The sequence below is a fragment of the Mus caroli genome, unplaced genomic scaffold (genome assembly GCF_978045245.1).
Source record: "Mus caroli unplaced genomic scaffold, Mus_caroli_1 scaffold_4, whole genome shotgun sequence".
NCBI classification, from domain to species: Eukaryota; Metazoa; Chordata; class Mammalia; order Rodentia; family Muridae; genus Mus; species Mus caroli.
The window spans coordinates 19,233,714-19,246,070 of NW_028227259.1; the positions used below are offsets into that span (position 1 = coordinate 19,233,714).

General features: G+C 39.2%; 1 protein-coding gene across 2 annotated transcripts in view; it reads right to left on the reverse strand.

Moving 5' to 3' along the window:
• Elapor2 (endosome-lysosome associated apoptosis and autophagy regulator family member 2) overlaps positions 1-12,357 on the reverse strand; it is a 201,040-nt gene that overhangs the window by 27,839 nt on the left and 160,844 nt on the right. For both annotated transcript variants that reach the window (XM_021162113.3, XM_029477444.2), the window contains 4 exons: positions 11,843-12,016; positions 7,359-7,548; positions 5,898-5,994; positions 5,076-5,177 (listed from right to left, as the gene is read on the reverse strand). In XM_021162113.3, coding sequence (XP_021017772.1) covers positions 5,076-5,177; positions 5,898-5,994; positions 7,359-7,548; positions 11,843-12,016 — 563 coding nt within the window. The remainder of the gene's footprint in view (positions 1-5,075; positions 5,178-5,897; positions 5,995-7,358; positions 7,549-11,842; positions 12,017-12,357) is intronic.

Here is a 12,357-nt window from a genome sequence, read left to right on the forward strand (position 1 = left end):
TGATTGTGCAGGAATGTGACTTATACTATTTGGTCTGTTACAGCAAAACACATTCACTTGAAAATAATAGAATCCTGTTTTCTAAATTTACAGAGGCTGAGGAGGCTTAGTCCTCAGTGTTTCTGAGTGAGGGCCTGACCTCTGTTTCACAGATGATGCTATCTTACAGTGAGTGAATCCTCACATGGCATAGGGCCTAGCTCTTTGGGACACCTCACATGGCATAGGGCTAGCTAGCTCTTTGGGACACCTCACATGGCATAGGGCTAGCTAGCTTTTGGAGACACCTCACATGGCATAGGGCTAGCTAGCTCTTTAGGACACCTCACATGGCATAGGGCTAGCTAGCTCTTTGGGAAACCTCACATGGCATAGGGCTAGCTAGCTCTTTGGGAAACCTCACATGGCATAGGGCTAGCTAGCTCTTGGAGACACCTCACATGGCATAGGGCTAGCTAGCTCTTGGAGACACCTCACATGACATAGGGCTAGCTAGCTCTTGGAGACACCTCACATGGCATAGGGCTAGCTAGCTCTTTAGGACACCTCACATGGCATAGGGCTAGCTAGCTCTTTAGGGACCTTTATAAGACCACCCATTTCACTCACACTATCAGAACCACTGTAAGCTAAACACCTCTCAAAGCTACTGCTTGCTAATATCCCTAGGCTGGGATTTAGCATTGTAATGTTATTTAGCATATGAATTTGGGGAACACAAACACTCAAACCTAGCCAACAGAATTTTAACATAAGGGTAATTTTTACATGTGACTCTTAGAACAAGGAATTTAAAAACACACCTTTATGGATTCCCCTTTCAAAAGAATTCTTCTAAGATAAATTACCACAAGTTAGTACTTATTCAAGACCACATTAGTGAACTTGCTTCCAAGTTTCCTTTATCTATAGATTGTTTTTCTTGGTGGCAAAGAACTTCAGTTTTCTTACCTCTATTTAAAAATTATTCTAAAATTGTATGAATGTTTGTGATGTGATTGTAACCATCTCTTAAAATGACTTTCATGTTCAAACTGCATAATTTTAGCATGTCTGCATTAAAAGTTTCCCTTTCTTTCTTTCTTTCTTTCTTTCTTTCTTTCTTTCTTTCTTTCTTTTTTCTTTTCTTTTTTTTTTTTTTTTTTTTTTTTTTTGAGACAGGGTTTCTCTCTATAGCCCTGGCTGTCCTGGAACTCACTTTGTAGACCAGGCTGGCCTAGAACTCAGAAACCCGACTGCCTCTGCCTCCCAAGAGCTGGGATTAAAGGTGTGCACCACCACCGCCCAGCTAAGGTTTCCCTTTCTTGATTACACTGTGTGTTTGTTTGTTTTTGTTTTTTGGATTTTTTTTTTATTTTCAAATGTTCATAAAGCTTTTATATGTCTCGGTACATTTCTGTTCTAGAAATATATTTTGTCTTAATCTTTTGTGTTATCTTGATTTTCAAATTCGGATATCTATTATCTTTCTGTAAAGAATCAGAGGAAAGAGATAAAAAACTCATTTAGCTATCTCTGACTCTTAATTTCAAATAGATAAGACTTTTTGACATTAATAGGCCTCTTTGATGTCTCAACCAAATGCTGCATGAGAGACCAATAAACCTAATGACTTTGATATAAAGATGAAATTTGAACCTGTGATATAAACCCCTGGAGTACTCAACTCTTGAACACTATCAGGACAGAACTGCAAAGCATCCCTTTGGTGAAATGCAACAATCACAGAGGCTGTGATGATCATGAAATGAATTTGGATTCTGCAAGAGGATTTCACAAAACAATTTTATACTGACTAAAAACCAACTGAAGCAGTTGAATGCATTCATAAACTGGTGAGAAGTAAAGAGAGAAATGAAAATGGTGCTCTTACATGAACATTAATGATGAATGCTTAAAGAAGGCAAGTCAGTTAAAATAAGACACAAGTTGCAGATCTGCTGAGATGTACCCTAGGATAAATTCACTTTGCCTTTTTATTAAGTGTACTTTTTGACAAATCTCCACTCAGGAGACATGGAAGGACAGTGGCTTGAAATATCGAGATGAAAAGGCATTTTTGTCACAAAAGAACAAGAGCTATTAGGAGATTGTTCCATCCCAGGTGTGGTACTCAACAGCTATAAAACCTCAGGCTTAATGCTTCCTACTTGGTGAAGCAAACATGTTTAACTCACGGATCTTCCAGATCACATCCATTTAATGTCTGCTTTCTAAGAAGGTACTTGTGTAATCTTTTCACTAACGCAAAGCCTGTGAAGTTGATGGAGGTTTAAGAAGCAGGGGGTGGACTCATCTATGCAGATTTATTTAGAGGTATTAGCTGTCCCTTGTAGAAGAAACTTAGTCTGTACCCAAGGAGCAAACTTCATTAGATAAAAACAAACAAACAAACAAAAAAACAAACTCAGAAACAACTGAGGCTGTCAGATTTCATCTGCCAGAGATGACACACTGTAAAGTTTTCCCCTACATTACTCCAAGCCCTCCAGACACTTTTTGGAATTAGGCACTACATACTTGCATTTTCCAGATCAAGCAGAAAGGTTGAAGTTTCTAATCACAGATAAAAATTGAAGTCCAGATAACATTTTCCCTCTCAAGTACACACTCAGCAGAACATACACACACCTCTCTGCTCCCTGTCCAGACTCTTCACTTTTTAAGAGCTGAAGGGTCTTTTGAAAGTTTTCCTGATCACCAAGCTTCAAAGACCCTGTTGACTATTACTAATACTGAAGTCATTTTCTCATGGTTGGCCAAGAATAATTCCTGATGTGGCACTGTTGTAAGGTCTCACTCTGACTTCTTGGTCAACACCATCTGAAGGCCAACTGTCTGGTTAGCATCTTTTTCTTGGATATTTTAAAGCTTCAAAAAAAGGTGCAACAATAAGTCTTCCTCAAACGTAGAATAAGCAACCTGTCTATTACTTCCCTGTTAGTTGAAAATCTTTATTCAACCCTTCAGTAAAAACCCTAATTATCTGAGAACAAGCAAGCTACTGTTTTCTTGTGCTGATCCTTGGGCTCCCCCTTGTGCCTTGATGGGAAATTCACTCAAGAGAAAACTGAAAGTCTTAACATTTGACTGTGGGACTCAGTATAGCTTCCTAGGGCAGTTGTCTGCATGCACATTATCACAGCTACAAATGAATTTTTATCAAGATCTGTGTGCCAAACCCTGCCATGAATACTACATTTTAAATCAGCATTTCAGAAGGCCAAGATGTAAACAATAATACTAAAGAATAGAGAATCTGTCTCAGGAAAGTAGAGCATGTAAAATCTATGGTATGTTAGGTCAATAGAAAGAGCCCTCCGATTTTAGTCTGGTTTTCAGTTGTCTTCTATTTTTAGAAATACTCCAGTGTTCAACACCCAGAGATTCAGAAATAAATTCTAACAATAGATATTCTAAGGTTTCTGCTTCAGGCAATCCAGAGAAACCCTGGTAAACACAATAAAGTTCCCTTAGAGGTAAAGCTTGCTGGAAGTCAAAAAGAGAAACTTTACATTCTTCTGCTCATGAGATGCCATCCTTTAACCCCATGAGGCTATATTTTATTTATGGTGAGAAATCAAAATCCGCCTTGGCAGAGTAGAAACTGATTTATTTTCTACAGGCCATACCCGGTCATTAGGATACCATCTGCTTGAGTCAGAGACCTGGCAAGGAACCTTTAAAGCCATCCAGATGGACTTGGAAGACCAGACCCAGAGAGGTTAATTACAAAATCTGGAAAAGGACCTCACGAGGACTATAGTAAATGTAATGAGCACCACAACTCAAACTACCCAGCCGATCCCCAGAGTGATGTGATGTGTGTCTGGTTCTGGAATCTCCATATACGTCTTTACGTAGACTCTACTTTGCTGTGGGGAATCCAGCTGCAAGGGAACAGAAGGATGCTCTTTAGCTCAGGAGCATCCATCTTTGCCCATTTCCCTATCCATGTCTATTCCTCTGTTCTCTCATCACATTCTTCTCTCACCTTCAATAGGTGAAAAAAAATAATGAATCATTAGAGCAATGCGAACCAGAGAAGCAGCTAGTGAGAAGCGATGCTAGTGTACCTATATCTCCCAAAATAAGCCAACATTACTGTGTACGATTGTTGCTAGAATACACAGTAGTTTCAGGTATAGTAACATTTTCTAATCCACATGTAGCATAAACAGGAGAGCTTTAAATCACTCTTGAGGTTACAAAAAATCTAAATCATTTTCTTATTTAAATGATTTAGATAGAACCACACTATCATCATAAGGTCCCTTAACTAAACATCCTGAAAATACTGAGACACTTAGGTGTCCTTCGTGGGAATGGTAGGCTGCATTTAAATGAACAGCTTTCAGAGCCTAGAAGTTATATTTTGGTGTTTCCAGCAATATTTAACAGGATATATCAAATACAAACCACAGAGAGCTGGTACTTCAATTTCAATCAATTGAATATTCTGCATTATGTCCTACTGGTCAGATTCATCCTGATGATTCTGCTACAATTTCTCAAAACCCTGGGCTTGAAAATGGACTTAAGCGTTGTCTTCAAGACCTCATTCCCTTGCAGAGAAAGGAATCATGACACAGGTTAGATTAGTTAGAATACTGTGTATTCTAGCAACAATTGTACACAGTAATGTTGGCTTATTTTGGGAGATATAGGTACACTAGTTAGTCCAAGGCCTTAATCTCCAGACAGTTAATTGTTGATCTAGTTCTAGGAAACAGGTACACTCCCATTCAATCAAAGGAGACCAATAAACAGTGAGAATAAACACAAAAATACAAACAGTGCAATTCCTTGTTTACTGCCTAAGTAATTTTGAAGAAAGTCAGCTGCTGAAGGGGAAAGGGACAAGGGGATGTCATGTAAGAGGCTGGGAGGCAGTCCGAGTGACTAGCACCTATTCATCTGAATCATGCCCTGACATATTCCTACAATACACCCACTGGTTCTTTTGTTCTCATTCTGCTTTATTTCATAAAGAATATGTTTTAACAGCAATAGTCCAGACAGCTTTGCTTCCAACAAGGAATCGGACAGAATAGCCCTGTAGGAAAAGTCAATACCTGGGGACTGAGATCACACCTGCACCAGGTCTCACGGGATTACACCTCATCTTCACAGCAGTCGATCGACCATTGATACAAGATGTGGTGGCTGTGGAAGACCTGTTGTAAAGCAGGCACTAGATTAAAGACCAAATACAATACAGACGACCAGGACACAAGGGTCATGTACAGAATGGCTCCCATGCTCCATGAACAAACAAAAAGAGAAAATTATTAAAGGTTTCTAATTTCTAACTTGACACAAATTCAGTATATTGACTTTCACCACCTGTATGAAGATGACCATCATTAAGGCATTTAGTAACATTATTATGATTTTAATCACAATGAAAATTTTTGAAGGAAACAAGAGTCGATTGTATCAAAACATCAGGCTAAATAAAAAGCGAGTTAATGAATAAGAAGTAATTACTGCTTAGGCAATGAACCAAAGTCTCCTGAGAGAGAGAGAGCACGCACGTGGTGTGTGTGTGAGTGTGTGTGTGTGTGTGTGTGTGTGTGTGCATGTGTGTGTGTGCATGGTGTGTGTGTTCATGGTGTGTGCATTCATGGTATGTGTGTATGTACAAGGTGTGTGTGTGTGTGTGTGAAATTAGATCCTCAAAAAATTCTGTTTCTTACTTTTTATCAAGCCACTTAATGCCCACATTCTTATTGTCCATTGAGTACAAGCTGCCATGCTAGGCACCCTGAAGCAACATTATCTTTCTTTCTTGCCACTAGGAAATTATAACCAAGAATAAGAACTAAAACCTACAGATTGAGACATACGAGCTCTTTATTTAAAAAAAAGTCACAAGAAAAAATACCTTCACTTACTTATAAAAGAAATGAACATCTGGTACTTGGCTCGGTGACACTGGGAACATATCCTCCTTGATATTAACGTTCTGCAAGGCAGTGTCAACAGTGACACCTAGGTGACATTGAAAAACAAACTCTGAAGCAGCAGGGAAAATTAGGTTTACTTAGTCTCTGTACATCTGAGTACAAAAATAGCTTTACCTTAACAACTGTCCCTTCACCCATCCCCTCACCAGAAATATTAATCTGAGCCATTCCAGATAAGAATAAGAAATCTTCTAACATCTCCAGAAAAAAGATTCTAAGCCCCAGTCATGAAATCTAGCTCATTTCACTACCCTGGATGCTTTGTTCTTTTGTTTTGTTTTTCTAGAATCTGTAGGATATATACACTGGTTTAGATGGTTTCTCCGGTTCCTTTTAGTTCTAATGTTTCAAAAATCTATTCCAGTATTGCGCTCTTCCACCGAGTTTTGTCAGTAGAGACAGGTTATGTTTGCTCACCTTAAAGTACAGACATGTTTATTTCACCAAGCCTGGTGCTCCCATGCCCATACTTCAGCTAGTTTTATTTAATTACTGATTTGCTTAATCAGAAAGACAGAATTTTCCTTCTCTTAGATAAAACAGTAGCAGACTCAAACCTCTGCCAATTAGCACGAACATGGCAGCTGACCTTGGTGCTGGAGTTTGAAACGCAGTACATTTGGAGTCCACAGCAACACCCTCAGATCAGGTCTCACACCCCCAAATTTTCACTGCTCCCAGCAGTTATAATGAATTTGATTCCTAAGAACCACTAGGAAACTGGGTTACTTTAAAACTTTTCTATATTTTAGGACCTCAGACAAAGGGAACAAAACTCAAGGTACCAGCATCCTCAATGAAACTCATTTGTACATATTATGACTTATGTGCTTTTTAGATTTTTATAAAGAATTTTTATTTGTACAGATACATACAACCATGTGTATACATATGGAGGCTGGAGTTGATTTGAGGTATCTCCTATCTCTATCTTATCTTTGAAACAGAGTCTCACTGGATGTAGAGATCAATCATTTCTGCTAAGCTAGCTGGCCATCAAGCCCCAAGGACTTTCTCTAACAGCACTAGGATTTTAAGCTGATCCACACACCCAGATTTTGCAAAGGCACTAGGGTTCCAAACTCAGGTCCCGCCCTTGGGCAACAAATACTTGAGCCATCTCTCCAAGCCTATTTTTATATCTAAACTATTCAACTAAAGAATCTGAATGAAGGCGAGCCTCTCATAAAACATTTGATCACATAGATGTCCACACAGGAATGAAGAACTCTTGAGACTGGCCGATAGTGATTTTTACTTTGCAAAATGATAGTTTATTAAACTTCAGGCTTTAATTGTGTGTCATAAACAGCAGTATTATGACAAGTTATTGTTATAATAAAATGAGAATGAACACATACACACATATATTAGCCAAAGGAGACTTACCTAAAAACATATCTGCCAGAATGATAGACTGGGATGACAAGGCTGCCCGGAAGCCCTTACTTTCAGAAGGAATAATAGTTGACTGGCATACAAATGCTCCAACCAAATTTGTGTAATCATCTGACCCTGTCACCATTTCCTTTACCGTAAAGTCTGAAATATTGTTGGTACAGAGAGCCATCTTTCTCCCCTAGGAAAGCAAAGCCACAAGCAAAAGGTTCACTGATAATCAGTCTTTAACATGAATCTCAATTAGTTTGTGACTTTTATCAGACTATCTCCTTACAACAGAGATGCTCATTTAAACGTTCTGGGATGATGCCCAGGCATCAGTCTCAAGGCAATTCCAATGTTCAATAGAGGGTGGGAGTTGATGAGGTTAAGCTAAGCCAAAAACACTGGTCCTATTAGTACAAGCATCATTTGTTTTAGATGAAAGCCATATATCATCATCTAAGAAATGTTCACTTCAAAGGCATTCAGGGGAGGCAGCAGACTGCTGGTGAAGATTTGGATGCCAAGGAAGAAACACATCTCTCTCTCTCTCTCTCTCTCTCTCTCTCTCTCTCTCTCTCTCTCCTCCTTCATGAGTTTGACTATGGTTGTAGAAGGCCTAAAATCTTTATTGCTAAAGAATCCTAGGACATCCGAACTCTAGACTCTTGATCATCACTGTATCTTAGTAACCTACTCTTGGACAAAATGGTATATCAGTTTATAAAATAATTTAAAAGAATAAAAGTGAACAAGAGGTTAACTTTTCATCCAGAGGATGGTTGTATTTGTATAATGTTTAAATACACTGCAAGAACTATAGCTTGCTCTATAATTTTTACAAAGAAATATAAAAAGAAAATTGGAAAGCTATTTTATTGACCTTAGAGTCAATACACACAGACACAAAACATAAATAGTTCTCATTTTTAATACAACTAGCAATTTTAACATATAAATTTTCTCTCACCATAAGGCTTTCTCATCACAAAACAGGGAAAATAGATCTTTTCTAAATTGTTGTGGCCAAGAAAATAATAAAAAACGGGTAAAAGTCTGGGGGCGGGGGAGAAAATGACAAAGCCTAAAAGAAAACAAGTGAGAACAGTAACAAAAAGTTGGGCTTAGCTCCTGCCTATTATATTCACATGAGTTTGAGGTTATCCTGGACTATATATTGAGTTGTAGGTTATCCTGGGCTATTCACCCAAAAGAAAATAAAACACATACATACATACATACATACATACACACACACAACCACACACCACATGCATACACACTCAAGAATACACATATATAGGCACATGCATACAGAGAGAGACTGGGGGGAGAGAGAGAGAGAGAGAAACTGGGGAGAGAGAGAGAGAGAGAGAAACTGGGGAGAGAGAGAGAGAGAGAATGAATATGAATGAGGACATTTAACAAGACAGAAAGATTAGACAGTATACAAAAATAGTATTAAGAAATACAAAAGATAATAGAACCAATCTCATTTATTGCTTCATATCAAGGTATTTATTATGTGTTCCTTTATTAAGTGGAAGGTTAACCTAATAAGTGTGTTGAATTACCACCTGTAAAGTCAGGTCCTGAGAAGTCCTTTGTCTTAAACAGGGTCCTATTGCTGTAATAAACCACCAATGGAGGAGTTAGAAAAAGGACTGAAGGAGCTGAAGGGGTTTGCAGCTCCATAGGAGGAACAACAATATTAACCAACCAGACCCCCCAGAGCTCCCAGGGACTAAACCACCAGCCAAAGAATACACATGGAGGGACCCATGGCTCCAGCTGCATATGTAGCAGTGTATGGCCTTATCTGGCATCAATGGGAAGAAAGGCCCTTGGTCCTGTGGAGGCTCGATACCCCAGTGTAGGGGAATGCTAGGGCAGTGAGGCAGGATTGGGTAGGTAGGTGGAGGAGCACCCTCATAGAAGCAGGGAGAGGGAGGATGGCATAGGGAGTTTCGGAGGGGAAACCAGGAAAGGGGATAACATTTGAAAGGTAAATAAAGAAAATATCTAATAAAAATTTTCAAAAAAAAAAAAAGCAACTTGGAGAGGAGTTTGTTTCATCTTAAAGCTTATTGTCCATCATCCAGTGATGTCAGGGCAGGAACTCAAGCAGGTCAGTTACTTTGAAGCAGTAACTGACTAAGAGTCTATGAAGGAGCGCTGCTACAGGCTTGTTCCCCATGGCTTGCTCAGCTTGCTTTCTGTATACAAGTAGCAACACCCACATTGGACTGGGACCTCCTGAGCCAATTATTAACTAAGAAAATACCTGACAGACCAATCTTACAGAGACATTTTCCTCAATTAAGAAACCCCCTTCCCAAACGATTCTAGTGTGTATGAAGTTAACAAAAAGCTAGCCAGCACATTCAGATAACAAAAGTCATATAGTCATATGTATCTTATTTAAAAACTTGTGTGGGAACCAGATCGTTCTCGTTTCATCTAACACGTTTGTCATAGCATCTCATAATGACGATGATTGGATATATAGGGGTAAATATGAAAAGGAAAATTGCCCATTACATATTAATTTTTGACTTTGTTAATGGTATATATAATGAATATTCTCTCTGCCTTTCTCTCTCTCTCTCTCTCTCTCTCTCTCTCTCTCTCTCTCTCTCTCTCTCTCTCTCTCATGTGTGCCCCACCTCCAAACTACAACCTCACACACCAATGAAAATATGGCACCTACAGTGGTAATATTCTCCTATTGATGGTAACAAAGTTCTACTTCTTTCATCCCACCAAATAAATACCATATTTATCAGCAGTGGCTACTTTATCAATTAACATTTGATCCTGTGTATCTCTTTTTTAATTTGGACAGAATTCCTCCTGGTATTTCCCCCCTTTAAAAAATATAACCAGAATTCATGTTATAGGTAGAAAAGGAAAGTTGAGAACTGGCTGAACTGAGTTCACAGAATGTTGTACAGGTGCTTCCTAGGAGACTAGTATGTGAGTTGGTTGCCTGAGGGAGGGCGAAGATCTATGAATATGAATCATAGCATCACTCAACTGGGTAAACCCAGATAGAGCAAAGGGACAGAGGCAAGAATGCCTTCTTCCTGAGCCTGCCACATTCTCCTCCTGCCACAGACATTAGGACATCAGGTGTTCTGACCTTGGGACTTATAGCAACAGGCCCAGGTCTCAGTCTTCAGCCCTCTCTTGTTCTAAAGCCTTTGTACTTGGGCTGAGTCATACTGGTAGCATCCCAGCAAGGTGTGGCATTTCCAGAGAGCCTAACATAGGGTGTTCATGCACCACAATTATTTACATCAGTTCCTCACATAAATCTTCCTTCATTTATGTACATATTTCTTTCTGTTCCTAGAGAATACTAACACAATAAGCTACTTTACATCATAACACCTTACCTATATTTTTAAAAAGTGAGATTAACAAATTTAACCACTTTATCCTTTCACACTTTCAGGAAGAAAGAGAGGGAGGGAAGGACTCGATGTATTTAAGCCATACCTATAAGGCTTGCAGTTCAGCTGATTAGATATCAGATTGGCTGGCAATTGGACCAGATGAGACTACCCTGATAGAGAAAGCTGTCAACAGGCTAGGAAGTGACAAGACTTCAAAACATTCTTGACATTAGTTGCTGATTGCCGTGCAGGTGTTATTGGTCATTTAACACAGATATCTTTTTTTCTTTTTTTTTTTAATTTTCATTTTCTTTTTTTTAATATTTTTAATTAGGTATTTTCCTCATTTACATTTCCAATGCTATCCCAGAAGTCCCCCATACCTTCCCCCCCACTCCCCTACCCACCCACTCCCACATTTTGGCCCTGGCGTTCCCCTGTACTGGGGCATATAAAGTTTGCAAGTCCAATGGGCCTCTCTTTCCAGTGATGGCCGACTAGGCCATCTTTTGACACATATGCAGCTAGAGACAAGAGCTCCGGGGTACTGGTTAGTTCATATTGTTGTTCCACCTATAGGGTTGCAGATCCCTTTAGCTCCTTGGGTACTTTCTCTAGCTCCTCCATTGGGGGCCCTGTGATCCATCCAATAGCTGACTGTGAGCATCCACTTCTGTGTTTGCTAGGCCCCGGCATAGTCTCACAAGAGACAGCTATATCTGGGTCCTTTCAGCAAAATCTTGCTAGTGTATGCAATGGTGTCATCATTTGGAGGCTGATTATGGGATGGATGCCTGGATATGGCAGTCTCTAGATGGTCCATCCTTTCGTCTCAGCTCCAAACTTTGTCTCTATAAGTCCTTCCATGGGTGTTTTCTTCCCAATTCTAAGAAGGGGCAAAGTGTCCACACTTTGGTCTTCGTTCCTCTTGAGTTTCATGTGTTTCGCGAATTGTATCTTATATCTTGGGTATTCTAAGTTTCTGGGCTAATATCCACTTATCAGTGAAAACATATTGTGTGAGTTCTTTTGTTAACACAGATATCTTAAAACAAATAGAGATCCATCTCACCGCGGACAGACAGAACTCACCTCATGCCCACATAAACTGATGTTGAAGAAATGGAAGTATTTCGTTCCCTTGGAGGTGAAGCTGGGGCCATTCATCAGCGAGCCTACACTGCTGAGGTTGCGGAAGTCATAGTGTAGAGTCTGGTTTTCTTTTTCATGGTAGAAAAAGCAGTCGCTATAGCAAAGCGAGTGGTCCTTCATTTAAAGACAGAGAAACAAACAATAATGCAGAAAGATTAATAACTGCTATGAAGAAAATGTTTTCAAAAAGTTCTAGCTATAAAATCTTCCAGTAATTTTTGCCTTAGTTATATTTTGTTATACCAGGGATAGAGGATTCCTAATTGCTAAATGTCTCTATAAAACGTGCAGAAGAGTCAAGATGTTTTTAATCAGGGATATTTTCTCAGATAACCTCCTTATGGGAAGCTATTTTTAAGAAATACTAAAATCTTTCCATGAGGCCCACTTTCACAGACAATAAAACATTTCCGTTGAGCTACTCTGATCTGCTGGTCTGCTGATTTGCTTCAAAC